General features: G+C 41.3%; 1 protein-coding gene across 1 annotated transcript; it reads right to left on the bottom strand.

Annotated features, from left to right (window-relative positions):
• Window positions 1–495: 495 nt before the first annotated feature.
• Window positions 496–18,446, bottom strand: C10H16orf87 (chromosome 10 C16orf87 homolog). Its single transcript, XM_006261650.4, has 4 exons — window positions 18,282–18,446; window positions 11,177–11,273; window positions 8,268–8,450; window positions 496–1,039 (listed from the first exon to the last, which is right to left on the bottom strand). The coding sequence occupies exons 1-4, from the start codon at window positions 18,345–18,347 to the stop codon at window positions 921–923; spliced, it is 465 nt and encodes a 154-aa protein (XP_006261712.1). The 5' UTR covers window positions 18,348–18,446; the 3' UTR covers window positions 496–920.
• Window positions 18,447–18,474: the final 28 nt, after the last annotated feature.

Here is an 18,474-nt window from a genome sequence, read left to right as displayed (position 1 = left end):
CTATCTTAAATATTTATGAGAACACTGACCAGAAACTGAACATCTGGAAGACTGCCTACAAAAAGATAATTTGAACTTTGGCAATAAGCAGCAGATTAAGATATGGTGTCTCTATTCATTTGGCTCTGCAGAGTAAGGGATGATCCTACCTTGAGCAGGTGGACTAGGTAACCTTCTGAAGTCCCTTCTAGTCCCACTGTCTTTAGGTCCACAGGAAAATCTAGTGGCGTGTCTATACCACAGAATATCTATGTTCCCTATTCACAGGTGACAGAAAAATCATCAAGTGTGTGGGGGCAGGGGGTGGAATGCTAATGTAACAAGCAGCTACCAGCTGCAAACTAACTAACTATTTTAGGATCATAGCTATTAAATGAACTAAAAAAACAGTGATAAAAATAACCACCCAAAAAAGTTCTCGGATGCATACCAATAGTGAATTGAGAGGAATCAAACCAAAACAACTTTAATGTTATAAATGCAATTAATTCGCAGTTCAGTAATAGAATACCAATTTATTAAAACGTTAGAACTGTACATGTGTAAACTGTAATATAATTGAAAAATCTGAAATATATTTTGTTTTAAAAGAAAAATCATTTTTCTGAAATTTAAAATATTGCATGTCTGGCAACAAATATTGAAGTGCTCTGGAAAGGGTGCATTCTCTCTGTGCATTTGTCTACCTTTAGTCTTCAAGGCATAAAGCATTTTTGCTTTCTGATTTTCAGAACAAAAGCTTGACATTTCTTCTTTGTGTCATAGATACCCAAAAATCTGAGCTTCAAAACAGCAGCACAGCTTTAACAGGGAAAACTTTGGTCCTTGTCGACACAGACAACAAGCTTCCTGAGAGTCCACGACACCTTGGAAATATGCTAGTCATCTTGCATACAAATGCATCCAATTGTGCTGACGAATTACAGAATAAGTCTTTGATTGATAATTTTTCTGTTTATTTCCGCCAACGCCACTGAAAACACGAAAGCCTTTTCATCTGAAAGGTTAGCATACATGTCAACTTCTTTTTCCTGTTTTTCTGTAGAAGAAGAAAAGTCACCATTAACAAAAGCTTTTTACAGCAAATGCAGACGTTAATTAGTTATGCAGATGGTAATTATAATGTGGGACAGTTCATTAAAACTGAAAAGGGGACTGAAGACAATCTGCTCCTTTAAGAAGAAAGAGAATTACTGTAATCAGTTATCTGAAAACATGACTCAAATCCTTAGCTTTCATTGACAAAGGAATGACGACTTATTCCAATATTTTATTAATTTCTGACACATCCAGACCAGTATTCAATGTTACTTTTGGCTTCTTCCACCAAATAAAAACACATTTTTGCTTAAAAACAAAACAACAAAAAACCCCAACCCCCCTCCCCCCCAAAAACTTTTTAATTCAAGGATTCACTGCAACACCCCAAAATACAAGGATATTTTCCCTACTTCATGGAGGTGTCTACACATGACACTACGATGCTGTAGAGATGCACTACGGTGACGTACTGTTCATGGGTGTCTACACGTGGACAACAGCTACTTTGCTATAGCGGCACACTCCTCCATTGTAGTACACCACTACAGCAAAGTAGCTGCTAAAAATAACCGTGCGCCATGTGTACGGCACAGTACGGGCAGTTACTGCACCATGCTTTAGTACTTCCCCAAGGAAGTCCCATAGGTAGGAAGCTTCCCAAAATGCGCCCTATAGGTAGGAGACTGATACACTTAAAAGTTAAGGAAGTTTCCCAAGATCATATAGCATGTTACAGGCAGAGCCAAGGGCAAAACGCACAACTACTGAAATTAGGATTAGTGTTCTTTTCAGGTTCTTGTAGTACCCACCTGTTTCCATCACCCCTACCAATCCTCTCAGCCCAGAGCAGGAAAAGTGGTTTGGGGGGGCGGTGCATAATTGAACAGTTCAGGGTTCATCCCTAGATAGCTGTGGAACTTGCTCTAACACTATTCTCATACTATAATCTACGTAGCCAATTAAAGTGTTCCTGCTCACTGCCGATACCTCCATCCCAACAACATACACACAGGGCATTCTTGGTAGAAGCAGCCTCTGCAAAGCTTCCCCCACGCCAGCCTACTTAACTGAGCCAATAGTGACTGGGGAACAAGAAAGGGTAAGGAAGAAAATAAGAGGGAGTACTAATGCTGTACTTCATCACCAAGTAGGGGGAATCTTTCGTCTTCACCTGTGTGAAGATTGTAGCATGACATTCAGAGGTGAAGAAAGAAGGAAAGAGAAAGAAGCTTGAGTTAGCATAGACCGTTTTCAAGGATAGCCTGATATTGAATATCACATTCCCAATAGCAAATATTCAATAGCCAAGTCATATCTGCTGGGCCCCACACGAGGCAAAGGCAATGCTGTCTACTAGTGGAACCCAGAGTAGGGAGCCAAGAACCCAGCTTGTACCCCATGGCTGTAATACTCCATGCTGCTGTAGAGTAGCCATTTTACCTCCCTTAGCCTTCCTTCTCCCTTAAAAATAAATAAATAAAATAAAATCTCAGTATGCATAGTGAAACATTTCAAGAGTAAGCACTATAGTAATTAGCATACAGGAACCACTTGGCACTTTCTTGCTAAGCATCTTCCCTGCCCCTCCTAACCCTCCTCCCCCTTCCCCACAAAGAGCTACTTAAGCCAAACAGCCAAGCTTCATCCAGAAGTCAGCAATTTTAGGAAAATTTCTGAGCCCCTGATCCAACACCTTTTGACCTAGCTGTGCAAGAAGGATAATTTTTCTATGGCACTATTCTCACTTCACCATGAACACCCTACTTGAAGTCAGAATTAAACAAAATACATTTTTGTGAAGTTATTATCATCAGTCCACTAGCCTGCTCGATTTCTTAGCAGGAACTAAACATGTTTTTTCAAGATTTTTTCCCCCCAAAAGGGGAAGAAAGGAGGAGGAGAAAAAGCCTTAAAGTGGAACGTCAGCCTTAAAGAATAGATTGAAAACAGACAGTCAGAAAACACTGATGTGAAATGGTGATCACTGAACAAAATCTATAAACTACCAGAATCCTTAAAGCAACTTCATCCTCTCCAGTGTAACTACTGCACAATTTACTGTTGGTTAATGTTTTACCAGAAGCTATTCATAGCCTCTAATGCAGAAACTACCATATCCTACGAAAAACCTTCTTTCACCATCCTATCTGAAGGCTGTTTTGACTCAGACTTCTTTTACTAATATTTGAGACTTCTCTATGAAGGAGCACTACTATTTCTACTCATTTCTGGCATCTTACAGAAAGTTTGTTGCTGTCCAAACAGAAGCTTACTTAACTAAAAATATATTCAACTTCAGAAATATTTCAGTAAAACTTTCCCAGCATCCCAATGTCTGGGACCAGACTTGGGTGCAGACAGCCTGGAAGGCTCGGAGCTTGGAAGACCAGGCTACCATGGAACTGGACAGGCAATGGAAAAAAACCTGACTTAAAAAAATCATGGGAATATGATTTTGATTTATTTCAATAAATCAACATGTTCTGACCAACAAAACAAAATAAAAAAACAAACATTCTGCCTAACTAAACCTGCAACTACAGCCCCAAGTTTTCAAGAACCATAACAAGCATACTGGATAATGTGCAAGAACCAGCTCCCTGTTATACACACACTGTTTTAAATCCTCTCTCACCTAATTCCTCACAAACTTTACTTCTTTTTTATTATTTTATGATAAAGCCTTTGTTTCCCCATCATTTCTTCTCTGCCTTTGCTCCTTCATTCCCTCTTGCAATAGTCAGTTCACCTCCTCAGCACTTAATTCCATTTTGCCCGAGTCACAAAGAAAAAGAAACTAACAGAACAGAACAGCATGGAAGGAGGCCCTTTGGATGTGAAAAGGGAAAGGCACAAAAAGAGCACAGAATGGAGAAGCAGAGCTGCTGAAGTAAAACGTCTCTCCAAACAGGTACTTTTCATAATCAAGTGTTCTACAAGAAGACAGAGTACTTTCTCTGGCACACTATGAATTTCAGGTTCTGACCATGTGACATTATTTAATAATAAGCAGTAGAGGTGAACCAATACATTGGTCCATATCGTTTTGGCACCGATAGAAGGAAAATTGACAGTAACATCAATTGGCTTTTTATGGCCAATAACGTCGCTGGTAAGTGTCGCATGCATGCACACAGCTGCAGCACGTACAGAGCCAGGAATGCAGCCCGGCAAGTTGGAGAGCAGCGTCAGCCAGTAAGGTTTTTTGTTGTTTTTTTTTTTGAGGGGGAAGGGTGGGGGCAAATCAAAGCCCCTGTAGTGAGGGAAGGAGTGCGGCAAGGGCTGCACAGCTGGGGCAGGGCAGGGCGCAGGACAGAGCTGTGGCTCATCTGGAGAGTATGGGGGGGCGGTCCCACAGCTGCATGCACCACCAGAGGAGGTATGGGGGACATGCACCCCCCAGATCTGTGCACAGGCAAAGGGTGAGCTACTACTGGGCGTTCAGGGCCAAGGCTGCGCTAGGAAGGGAAGCTACAGCAGATTTTGGGGTGGCTGTAGCTCACCCATAGCCCCTCCTCCCAGAGCTGCCACTATTCATCCTACCCTGATCCAGCCCTCCCTGCTGGGTAGAGACCAGCAGCAACCCCCATCCCCAAGCACACAGCAGCATCCCACCCTTACCCCACACAAAGATGCAGGGGGAGGAGGGGGGGACATGCCCCCCCTGCCTGCCCTAGGGTTGCGTGCTGCAGTGGGAACCACCCCACCCCCAGACGAGCCACAGCTCTGTCCTGTGCCCCACCCTAGCTGGACAGCACCTGTCCCTGCCCTAATCCTTCCCTCACCATGGGGGCCCTCAATCTGCTCCCCTTGCCCCCACCCCCTCCCAACAGACTTACCGTCCGGATGCTGCTCTCCAAGCTGCCAGGCTGCATGTCAGCAGATATGACTGGTTAATAAAATTGGCCATTGGTATTGGCCCAAAAAAATCTTTATTGGTGCACCCCTAATAAGCAGTATATTCCAGAAACCAAATGAGTGCCAGACATCTGTCAAGATCTGATAGTTATACAAATGAATTCAGTTACCTTTGTGACCCTGGCAGAAAAGGACATAGTAAGCTCAGTCTTGAATGGCAGGCAAGCTGCATTCAGAATTCAGAATGTTTGTGCACTACAAACATTGTATATGTAAGGCAAAGGAATAGTAAATGGATTTCTAGCTTCAAAACAATGTCTAACATATCTGGATCAAGCTTTAAACAATCCACAAAGCTATGTGTAACATGACTTTCACTACAACAATTACTGCAATTAGAGTGATTATCAAAGTTTTTGAGCATAACTATAAGCGAAGGGCAGGCCTCAAAAATCAGTTTTTAGTTTTTTAAAAATGTCTTTGCACATAGTAGTTGCATCATTTTTACAATAATTAAAAAGAAGTAACAAGAAGAAATTGATGGTTTTTTTATATAGTAACTTTATATATAATTATGGGTTTAGTGCTTCATATTCATTCATTTTGTGAATAATCAGCTCCATACACCCAGTTATTTAAAAATAAATAACTTTGTGTAGGGGTGTAGTTGTACTGATTATCCTTGAGTTAAACTTAGCCAGACAATAATTAAAAACAGCAAACATGACACCATCTATACAAAGGCCCCAGTCAGCACACTCCCTGACTTCTTTACCTCAAAACCCTTCAAAAGAGTTGCCATTATAACATGCCGTAAAATTCACTATTCAGGTTACTGCACTTGTAAGCAATCACTTGCGCTTCCAAATTCTTACTTCCCAAAAGGTATGTTCTATTTTTCACTGAAGCATTTGATCTTTCATTAAGCTATAGGTCTTTTGCTTGGTAGGGTGTTACTGGAAGGGGTTTTGTTGTTCTTGTTTATTTTGTTTTTAAAGAAAAGAGGGAAAAGTAGATGCACCAAAAGAGCTTGTACCAATTTTTAAACCGAAACCTATTAAAATTAGACAGACTGTCTTTGGCACCAAAATATGTAGAACTGATTCATTAATTGCACGATTGATTTTACCTGCATGCTCCAATTATAATTAGCAAATCTCCGTAGTTGGTGGATCTGCATTTTGTGATAAACCGATGCAACAGACAAGGAAGTAGGTCACAAATCTGTCCTTATTGTTAATGTTAACAGTCATTACCCACACTACAAATATGAATAAAAATATGAACTGACACTTCTCAGACTGAATTTTTAAAAAAATGTAAAAACCAATCTGGTGGGAGCAGTTTCAAATGTTTCAGTTTGAAAACATCAAAAAGAATCTAGTATGTAATATGGATTAATGCCTACTGAGTTTGTTTCAGAAACTCACTGTGATGTTTTTCCACGATGACAGCATAAAACAGCCCAGAACAGTAAAACTTCCAGTAGTATTTTTTATACACCAGCAGTGTTAAGCAAAATTCTTCTGAATGTTCTATGGTACACAGGGATTTTTTTTCCTTTTTCCAAAGTCTCTTTAAATGCATGTCTAACCTCAGGACTAAGTTTTTGACTAAATTAAAATCCTCTAAAAACAAAAATATCAAAAGAAATGCCAACAAGGCTCTTAGTAACAGTAACCCCAAACAGCCACTGAGCTGCAGAGTGACATGCTGGAAACAACCATTTCACCTCTTAAAACATGCATATAGCAGTTTCTCTATTCCAAGAATCAAGACAATGACAGTTCCATCGTGAAACAGATTGGAGGGAAGATTTTTGTAAGGCTCTGAACTAACTCATTCTTCTACCCAAGGCTTTGAAAAATCCCTTTAACAATCCTGTCTACATTAATTATGCTCTTTGATGAAATTCACATTAGGCCAGTTTGCCATTAAAGTGTACAAGGGCCTTTGTACAGGCCACAAAATTGGCCTTGAAAGTGGCTTAAATGCCCTTTTGCACTGCTTTAACGGTGCTGCTGTTTGCACATTCAGTGGCATATTCTTCTTTAAATGACTTTGGTACGTAGCTAGATAAAACAACTCTGAGGTGTTTTAGTTTGCTACCCAACAAAGTGTGACAGCACACAGGGCAATGAAAGCCAATGTGCTCGGGGCTTGGCGGGCCCTGCACTGCTCCACAGCTATGGGACCCAGCAGCAGCCCCTGCAGACAGACTCCACTGAAGAAAAAAAAAAAAAAAAAGTGGTGAGCCTGATCTCCACCCCACCCAAGCCTGTCTGCCTGAGCTGTGTGGGGTCCTGGTGCTTCCCTACTCAGCTGCTGTGCCCCCTCAGACCACCCAGGTTGGGTGCTACCTGGGGGGCCCCCATGCAGCTCAGGGACTTCTTGGCCTGCCGGCAGCTCGTCCCCTCCGCCCCCCACCACCAAAGATGCAGGTAAGGGTCAGGCCCTGACCCTTGTTTACTTACCATGGGAGTTTAGTTCAGTTTAATTCTCCCTAAATTGAAGCGGTGTTTTTAAAAACCCACTGTTTCAATTTAGGGAGAACTAAACCCCCATGGCGTGTACCAGCAGCCTGGAAATATAGGTATTAGAGCAATCCAATGGCTGTCATAGTCCAATCGCCCCCAAACTGCTGAAAAATGCATTCTTGTTCCTAAAATGGATGCATTCACTTCCATGTAAATTCTTCTCAAACACCAGAAATACCACAAATATTAGTTTAGTAGCTTTACAGTATCTTTCATGGAACAGATTAGGATTCCTCTCTTTTGTAAATGCCACATGAACACAGCTTGTCCATGGAGCATATCTGGAAAAAAAAACAAAACCCAAACAACTAGTTGCAAGAGGCTCAACATATAATATCAGTATTAAAAAGAAAAAAAAAAAAAGAAAGAGAAAAGAAACCAAGAATATGATATAGCTGGGTATTCTACCTCCATGAGTGATTTATATCTGCTGCTTCAGAGAAAAGAATTTGTGGGGTCAACTATGCAAAAGTTCATCATGGAGACAGAAAGAAGAACATATACTCTGACCCTAGCAATCAGTTTATAGCTAGAAGCATAGGAACAACTACCGTCTTATCAAAAGCACATGTCTGAAAAAATCCTTGCTTGCTCAAAGGAAATTAGTTGGCTTTTCCATGCATAACAATAACCAACTGTTGGTATGAACAGGACAAATAAATCATCTTCTCCTTAGATTAAAACTTTATTGTAAATTGGCTAAGAGAGTATCAGTTACTTAAAATGGGTAACAAGGTTGATGAAAAACAAAACCACCACTAAAAACAAACAACCCCCCCCCAGAAAAAAACCCCATCTTTCCCCAATAAACACATTTTCTAATTCACATACCTCTCTCTTCCTCGTGTTTCTTGGCTGAAGCAGTTTTGGGTCTTCCTCTTCCCCGTCTGCTATGATCCGACTGGCTGTTAGATCTGGACCTTTTTCTGTTTTCTAAGTCTTTGTTTACTGCAGAGTTTATCTTCTCTCGCTTAACTCTTTCTGTTCGCCTCCTCTTGGCCTCGCTCCTGTTCTCTGTTCAAATAAAAAGATTGTACAATTTAGAGTGGGTTTCATGGCTTTATCCTTGATTCAGTCTCAGCTCTTGCCCCACCCAGCTTTCCCCTTTCCTTAGATCAATCACAAAATTAGTTGTCTCCATATCCAACTTCTCCAGTAGTTCACCTCACTCAGCTGTATATATACCAAATCCACTGGGAAAGACTGAGCAGATGTTAACCAAGAAAGGTTTTAGAAGGAGTTAGTTTTAAATTTTAATTATTTTTGGTATAGGGTTTGTGAAGCCAGAATTAAGCTAAGAAAACTAAACTGGAAACTGTAGAAGCAAGGGTATTAGAGTTTTAAGATGCTGAAAACTGGATTTGAGGTATCCTTGATAAAAGTATTTATTTATTAGACTTACATGCCCATAAAAGGCTCAGGAGAATAAAAGACAAAAAAGCTTTATAACCACAAGAAAATATTAAAATAAAGAAGTATAATGAAACAAACTTCCCCCCAACCCTGCAAATCCCAGAACAATCCACCACCGATCCCACCTCCTTCCCTCTGACCCAGAAGAACGCCACCCGCAAGCTCTACTCAACCCAAATTCACATCCAAACCACTAGTCACTATCTCAATAATAAACCCTCAACCTTTTTTTCTCACTATATTCCCTCCTATACATACCCACTCCCATGTCACACACTCGGGGTCAGTACCCTACATCACTGTCCCTCCCAACCCCTCCTCTCTCGTGGTGGGGGGGCATGGCTGTCTCCTCCCAAGCCAAACAGCTGAAGAGGTTTTAAGCGTAACATTTTGGGGGTTCTGCTCCGCTTTACGGCTCTATATACAAGCCTCAAGAGTAATAATAATTATCATCGCTATTACCACTACTAACGTAAGTCTACCTGTATTTGTCAATATATAAGCCAATAACATAAGTTGTGGAGAAAGAACAGCACAGAAAAAGGAGTGTTATTTTGAGCCTGGACTCTCCCACTGGAAGTGTATCTTGAAGCACTAGCTTCCACTGATTGAATTGATTCATCAACTGTTTGGTTGTTCAGGTGATGAATTGCTCTTCATCATTTATTATTCTCTTATCTTGCAATACAGAAATTCTAACTTAGCATTATATAGATCATCTAATAAAGAATCTCAGAGGGTATTTTTTGCTTATAGCATTGCTACTTTCTTCCAGGGTCCAAAAAATAAAAGAAGTTATAACTGACCCAAGTACAAGCAAACAAGGCAAAACATCATTGATTTAAACAATTACAATAAAAAGGGGAATGAAACCAGGGGCCAAACCTTGTGGAAGCCACACCAGGGGTAGGGGGCCACGCACCCCACACAGGCCACAACAGTGCAAGTCAAGGACTCCCTTCCCATGTGCCTAAGCTGCTGCTCCACTGCACATTCATGTGGGTGCCCCTGGTCTCCACAATGCACCCAGCTTAGGGCTCCTTCAAGCTGCTGTAGCCACAGCCAGATGGAAGCCCAGAAACCACAGATTAATTCCTTGTGGGCCACCAGTTGGGCAACCCAGGGCTACAAGGCTGAACAACTCATTTCAGGCAGAGGTTGACAAGTTCCCCACACTTACTGATCACAAAGAGGAGGTCTTTGTTCCTATTAAATGCATTTAGCACTTTAAAACAAAACTGTAAAATAAATTAGCATGCAGTGCACAAATACTTAGTTTCCATAACAGGCAAGAAAGCCCAGTTTCCAAATGTTCCTGATAATGATCAGTTCCAGTGACCTGAAAGTCACTACCTTTACCTGGTAATAGTAGTAGTAGGCATCTGTCTGTCTCAAGAGACAACAGAATTACAACCTCTCTTGAAAGTAAAGTAAAAATGAAGTAACCTCTCCAGTGTTCAAAAGCCTGGCCAGCATATATGGAAACAATGAGCTGTTCACACATTAGTGTCCCCCTTTCAACCTTGCTGGTTTAATCCAAAGGAAAGGCCAGTATGTTTGGAACCAGCTTGGCTACAGGAGCTGCCGGAGCAAAGAAGATCATCCATTGTCTGTATCGGGGATTCACTCCTAGACTAGCTGCCAACCATGGTTAAGAGCCCAGTCTAGTCTATCATGGAGTTGACTTCAGTTCCACAACTTTTTTACACCATTTCCTTCACCGGGGTAAAATCAGTAACTGCCCTCTAAGGAAGACATAGGATGTAACTTGTATGGTCCTTGTATGGTCAGAATACAGCTTAACTGGGCTGGTACCTAGCTTGAATTATGAACCATTAAATAACATAGAAAAACACTGACCAAACCTTAAAATAAAAAAATCCCCAACCTTCTCCAGCCTGCAACATTCACACACATCCAGCATCGCACACTCCTAAAAGTGGATAAGTCTGTGAACAAATCCTAAAACTTTGCTGAAGTTCTCTTTAAACCAACATGAAACTGAATAAATTATTATTAAGTTACAATTTGAAGCAATCCAATAGATCAATAGAATATATAGTAATGTAATAGCTAAATCAGATTATTCTGTTTCAATATTCATTTTGACCATTGCATTGTTGCTGCCAGAGGAGCCGATATATAACATAAGGGTGCAGACACAGCAGCTTTTGTTTTTCAGGGTTTGTAAAAGATTAACTTGCCTTACTTGCACAATTTAAAAGAAAGAATGGATAAGAGTCACAATTTGTATACAGAAGGTCAACTGATCTTAATTTTTCCCCAAAATAGAAACAGGAGAGGAAACCCTCCCCAGTAATTTTTACCTGCAGTGGGAGGCGATTTTTCGGCACGTTTAGCGTGCAAGAGCTTTCGACTAATAAATATGTAGCCACAAGGGCACGATTTGCATGCAACAGGAACCTGAAGGAAAGAGGGGAAAAATGCTTAAAAACATTTTGAAAACATCACCAGAGTTCCTCCACTGATGAAAAGCCTGTAAGTACATGCCCAATGTCTCCTGAAAGCATATAAACAGAATGTGAAGAACACTCCAGTTGGATCCCACAACACTGTGCAGTTAAATTTGTTATTAAATGAAAATGTCACATTAAATGATCAAAGTCAACTTTGCTAACAACCCTCATCCACTTCTTTCTTCAGCCCAGACACTTGCTAACAATAATTTTAAGATCTTAAAAGGAGTGAGTGAATTATGGAAACAAACTATGGGCTACTGTAGCAATTTAGCACTTTTCATTAGGATCCAAGCTCATTCCTTCAGGTCATTAAGAACATTACTGAAGTGCATCCCTTCAAGCCAATCAAGGGGTAGCTTGGAAAAATTCTCCATGAACCATAGAACTGCCCCAGCTGTGTGAACAGTTTTCATGATGTGGGATCATTGGAGTAGGATGGAAAAGCTTTGGAATGATTACAAAAACAGAAGACTAACACAAAACTTTTCCAACACAGAGTAAAGTTTTCAATTTATACAATTAGAAAATGACATAGAAGTTACTACAACATATTAAACATTTTCAAACTGCCACTCTAATATTCATAAGTAACACACTGAATTGCTTTGATTAGGTCTGCTGCAGGATTAAAAAAAAAAAAAGGACAGAAAAATAAAAAACAAGGCAAATTAATTCAACCAAAGCTTTGAAAGAGAGTAAACAATTTGCCAGTCAAAATAAATAATAATGAATACAGATAAAGCACAAAAATTCAGGAATTAATTTCTCCGATCAGCATCACCATGTCAAGTCTCCTCAGGTTAGCTAATGTTTAATAAAACACCAGACAAACATGACATTCTGAGCATCTGCTCAATCAGAACTTTTTACCAGAGGCAAAGCTTTTGTGAGTGATATCTTTTATTGGACCAACCATGGTCTAAATGTATCCCAACCATGCAGTTAGACCAATACAAGATATCGCCTGCAAAAATCCTCGCCTCTCACATGTTTCCAAAACAATCACAACTACAGTACAACTCCTACACAGATGGTATTTTCACCAGGTATTCAGAAGAAAATGGTTTGCATTGTACTTCTGCTAGAACGAATACCACCGAACTGTCACATAAATTGTGGAGAACAACCCTCCTTAAATTTAGCTTACATAAACTGTATTACTGCTTCATGTACTGTGGCTAGAAATGTATTAAGCAACTTCAATGAAGAAAAGCAATTGAAAAGCTGGACTTGAAGAAAACAGTTTAAGACTAAACATAATGTCACCTGACCAGTTAGTAATGCAGCTGTTTTTTTTTCAAGCAGAGTGAAGAAAACCTCAAAGAGAAAGATGGACACAGTTTCAGCATTTGGCTCATCTTCTTGCTCTGAACATAGCTGGCAGATATTTAAATCACTTAAGACTGGGTTTCTTTCAAGCAATAACATGTACATTTTATATTAAAGCAAATGCACATAATTTTAAATGTACATTATCTGTAGTGCTATCCTGGAAGATTAAAAATAGTTTTTCCTGGGCAAGGACTAACTCAGCTAGACAAGCCTCATCTAGTTCTGCCTCAGCTTTAAAAAAAAAAGTGCTAGGTTTTAGCTATTATTAAATCTCATTGTTCATTTGCTAGCACCAAATGGGATCATTAAATGCTGTAGCATCATCAAAAAGAACAGAGAATTTGTCTTTTTGAAGAACTTACATAAATGACTATTTGGTTTAATTAAAATAGACAGTGAAAATTCACCTTGCTATATTCTTGGGCACCACCTCATGAAATTGATATCTAATAACTAAGATTTAATCACTGCTTTAAATATAAGAGTTCCGAGTGCTTAAGAACAGTGCCCTCTTTAAAGCCATTGGGTCTAAAGATTTTGTCACCTGAACACAATTAATATTTGCTGTTTTGGTATTATGAGATACCAGTCTGTAATGGAAGCTTTACATTTACAGAAGATGGGTCAGAAACTACCTAGTTATATGTGTGAAAAGGCAGTTGAAGGTATGTCAACCTGAAACCTAGACAATTTCAAAGAGGTTAGGGTAGCTTCCTTTGCTAAAATTATACAAATGTACAACCTATACCCCTGCACAAATGCCTCTGACATTTATTAAAGAATTTTTTTTGCAAAAAATTTGTTGGTCTAATAAAAGATATCATCTCTACTACAAGCTCTGACACTTCTGTGACTTTCACATTCACGTGTTAACAAAAACATTTCTCTGCATCTTAGTGTGTGAAACACCCACATAAATAAAGGGAAACTACACATATAACACAGGCCAGGAACAGACTTAAAAATAGTTTAGGTAATCTTCAGTGTCACAATTAAGAAATCAGATAAATATTTTCAAAATTAAGTTCAATGTTTAAATCACTCATGTAAGTTTAATAGTAAAGCCTTTTCGTACATTAGGTCCATCCCTTCACAAAATGTCATCTTACAAAAATTTTGGAAACTATTTATATTCAGTAGACTGCATGCCTGACAACACAAAGATATACAGTATTATATCAAACTGCTTTTTAGAAATAATTAAAACTATAGCTAAGGTAACTGTTTTTCCTTTGTAACTTGTTTTGAAGCACTCCTATCTTTCTGAGAACTACAGCTTCAAGCTTGCTTCTCAAAAAGCTTATTTTTGGAAAGGAGAAAATTATAACAGACTTTTAAATACAAGGAGAAAAGCTAGATGCCATTCATACAGTCAGGGTTCAGGGAAGAACTACATTCCGACGCCCTTCAATTAAATGTACACTACAGGTAGTGGTGCACTGTAGATAGTGCAAATAGGTTAAATCCTGTAAATTCAGTAAGCCTTTGCATCCTCATATTCTGTTGAAGATTTTCATGATAGAGATCACCTAACAGAAAATAAAACATAAGGAAAAACATTTTTGCTTCCTATTATCAAGCATTTTGGTTTGCTTTAGTATGTAGAATTTTTTGTTAGCCCCCCCCTAAATATTTCAGAGACACCAGAAAGCAGCATGTCACATCTATTTCCATGCAAACTGCTACCACCAAATTCTAAACATGCACACCAACCTCGCTGTTACAACAGCAGTTGAGACCTATGTAGAACAGCATGACTACTAGCAAATTACATTAAAACTTCCTGATGCTTTATACAAGGGATGACTGTCACCAAAGGGGAGTATCTGGTGTTAAATCACCATCCATTTGCATAGGAAGCTGCAGGTATTGATTGCGAAAGTGTAAGATTTTAGTTTTTGCTTTGCAAAAGCACTTGGTGTAGGGGTTCCTAAACACTAAAGAAGAAACAGGTACACCATGAGACCCTCTACTGGTCCATACCATAGAAATACACGCATATATCTCAACAGCAGAAGAGCTGCTACAACAAAAATAACATGCAGCCACACATACTATTTAACCTAATTCTGCTGCTTAAAGAGTTATCTACAGTTGCTTTCTTTGTTTAAGCCTACAACATTTACTTAGGAGTCTTCTGTGGTTCAGTGGTAGAATCCTTGTATGTGTCTGGGAACCCGTGTGGTAGACAACTACAGTCATGGAGGCACCAAACATCTGGACTCAGTCTGGTCTTTGCTTTGGATTCTGTCTCAGTGGCCTAAAGAGAGGATGGAAGGTCTGGGTAGCCTCCACTCAAAAATTCCTGCCCAGGCATATGCATTGAAGGTCTGGGTGGCCCTCATGCATACACCATGATCCAGGAGAATCAATGGTTGCCACAACATTTACTTACTTGTAGCATTATTAGAATTTTTTTTTTTAGTCTGAAGTGTGTCAAAACAAAACAAAAAGTATACTAAAATGCCTCTTACTCATTTTAATTTGTTCTTTTGTCAGCCAGGAAATGAAAGCTTGGCATATTACTTTTATTTTCCCCAAGACAATCCTTTTTGACAAGTTGAACATGTCAGCATTTGCAATGGTGAGTATACTACTACAAATATGAAGCATATGAACAAAAAAATATGAAAGCCTACCATTCCAAACAAGGTTTAAGAATATATAGGAATGCTTTAAAAGTGTCAGGCAGAATAAGCAGCCAGAGAAAAACAAGTAAGTAAATATCAAAATACAATATAAAAAATATTTTTGAAAACTTGTTTTTAATGAGACACTGCAAGATAATATAAAACCAAAATATAAAATTGTCAAAGATTTTCAAGGTTCCACACTTAATAGAAATATTTTCAATTAAATTATTGAACTGTTTTCTTGCAGCATTGAACCAATTAGCCCAGCAGACAAAACTAAGAATTAAACTAAGCAGTAATTTTGCATTCCTCAGAATTAGCAATGTAAAACAAACTGTATAAATACAAAAAAAGTTGAAATACAGTGGTAATAAACCAATACATTTGTTTTAAACCCTTACAGCCAGGTACAGATGCTTAGTTTCTACTGGGAGGAATGCCATTGTCCCAGTAGAAACCCCAAATATACCAATATCCAAGGTTTTTGTCCCGGAGCAAAAATGGCCTCTCCAGGAAAAAAAATAACCCGGCAACAACCAGGATTAAACTGCTTCCAGGAGACTGAACGTCTATACACTTTCACCAGAATACTTCATGGAGACCAGGAGAAGCAAAGATGTGGAAAGGCTCCCAGAGCAGTTGAGGGCTCCTTCCCCCTCCCTGACAATGGGTTTTTAAACCCAAAAGCTTGCTAAGAATTTTTTCTCCCCCAACTATTTAAGATGGTCTAATAAAAGATATCAGATTCACCCAAAGAACCTTGTCTGCCTTCCCTTTCCCTGCACCCCTCCAGGTCAGCCTGAAGGAGCCTGAGGAGCAGGACTATTCTCTCATGGGAACCCTCTCTTGCCAAACAGCTGACTGATGCAGGAGTATTCTCCCAGGGTAGAAACCATCCCCAACTGTCTGTAGCAGCTGCTGCTTTTCAACTGCTGCCTGTTGCCATGTGACAACCTGCCCCCTTCCCAGGCAGGAAGAGGGTAGGCTGTCAATTATGGGCTCCCCCTAAGGGCAGGGTGGGGGCCAGGTTACAGCCCTCTAGGGATCCGTGGCTAAAGAGCTTGCCTGTGAAGCTCTCCAGGCATGGGGCTAGTGGAGTGGTTCTCACCCATTTGTGAGGCCTCTGTCTGGGGTCGTTTTGAGTCTTTTGTTATAGTCAGGTTTTTCTAATAAAATGTTTACTAAAGGAAAAAAAAAAAAAGTTCTCAGCCTTTTTAGAATCAAGATACCTTTTGTTAGACTCAAGACATGGCTTGGAAAATGCCAGCTCTTAAGTTTTCGCTCATTATTTGACTACAGAAAAGTAACAGAACAATTCTTTTGCTGCAGGGAGCTTAAAAATGTTTTTAACACTTCAAATTCCCATTTAAGATCTCTGGGTTTATCTGATGAATCCTGTTTAGACACCTAACAGCGCTAACATAACACAGTACCCTGCTGAGCCCTCAAAAGGCTCTCAAGGCACCTCAGTTCAAAATCACTGGGCTAGAGGAGGATTTGTACAGTCTAGCTCCCAGGCTGTTTCTCTACTGGAAGAAATTTCTTCTAGTAGAAATGAACATCTGTACAAAGCCCAAATCAACTCCGATGCTGTTCACACACACACAGCGCAATAGAGCACAGGGGTTTTCAACCTTTTTGGATCAGTGTACCACTGGCAGCAGGGCACGGAGCAGGGGGGACGAGCGGCCAAAACTGAAGTGACGGCAGCCACCACACGTGAGCTTCCCCCATCCCTGGTGGCTGGCTGGCCAGGTGGCGCCTGTGCAGCAGCGCAGGATGCTGCGTGACAGCACTACGTCTCTGCCAACCTGCACGTACCCCGTAGGGCCTTCTCAAGTACCCCCAGGGGTACGTGTACAACCTCCGCTATAGCAGTAACATTGACCCATCCTTGGGGTAGCTCCCCAAAATCCTACATACCTTGGTTCATCCCACAATAGACATTCTGATGAATTTCTGCATCTAGCTGCTAGTGTACGGGAGCACGGAGGAGAAAACAACTGATTTTTATTGTCTGCACATCACATCCTTGGGAGTATTAAGTCACCACAGGGCAAAGATGGTTACAAATTAATTAAGCAACTATTTACTAGTCACCAAATACCTCTTAAGTGCAAATAATCAAATCGGGAGTTTCTAACAAAAATGCTTCCGCATACTGCATTTTTGTAGTGACGTGACATAAGCTATATAACATTTAAACCGCATACCAGACAAAGGCAGGGAGGCAACGGCTGCGCAGTAGTTAAGCACAGTTTAGAAAAAAGATTACTTCCAACTCAGGAAATTTGTTTCCCTTTTTTTCAGAGCCAAATACACCAGCCCCAAGGAACAGCTTCCTGAATTAACCCGGCAGCATTTTCACATTCGGTGCCGTAACGCAGGCAGGGGGGAGGAATCGGAGGTGACCAGGCTTCTGGGGAACTAAAGAGCTAAGACGGGGAGCATTAAGTCGGACAGGGTAAGTCTATAATCATCGCAGAACCACACAGAAGAGAGGCTCGAGGGGACTGCCACAGGTCATCTAGGGACTTCGACTGGTGGGACCGGGACTGGACGGCATCCTGCAAAGCAGCTGCTGTGCAAGGGGGCACAGCCAGAGGCTGCAGCCCCACGGAGTTAAAGGTCAGTATGAGGACACAGCACCTCTTCTGCATCCCGCCACGGAGCAGGCTCGCAACCAAGCGCTTGAAGGAGGGACTGACAGGCGAGAGCAGTGGCTCTCACCCATCCGAGGCTCAGACAACGCCGGCTCTTCGTTTCCACTCGCTGAGCCCACGAGCACAGGGGGCCGCTGCCAAGCGCGGGGAGAGCCCGCCGGGCCGGAGCCCCAGCTCCTGCCTGAGCGCTCCGGGGTCGCCTGCCCCCCCCGCAAGCCGCTGCCGCCCGGGTGCGACGGGCCCGAGGGCAGCGCGAGCCCGGGGGGCTGCACCTTGCCGACCGACCCGAGCAATGTCACCGCTGGCCGCGCGCGGGGCTCCCACCTGCTGGTCGCAGTCCGGGCAGGACTTCGTGGCCATCTTCACTTTCTTGGCCCGGCTCGAGGACATGCTCCCGGCCCCGGCGGACGAGCCGCAGCTTAGGCGGCCGCAAGAACACGCGACACCCACGCCCGCCCTGCCCGGCCGCAGCCCGCGACACGTACAAAGGGGCGCGCTTGCGTCACAGCTGCAGCGA

This window comes from Alligator mississippiensis, chromosome 10 (assembly GCF_030867095.1).
Source record: "Alligator mississippiensis isolate rAllMis1 chromosome 10, rAllMis1, whole genome shotgun sequence".
Classification (NCBI taxonomy): domain Eukaryota; kingdom Metazoa; phylum Chordata; order Crocodylia; family Alligatoridae; genus Alligator; species Alligator mississippiensis.
The sequence above is the reverse complement of the archived record's forward strand: the minus strand, read 5'-3'. Positions and strand labels throughout refer to the sequence as shown.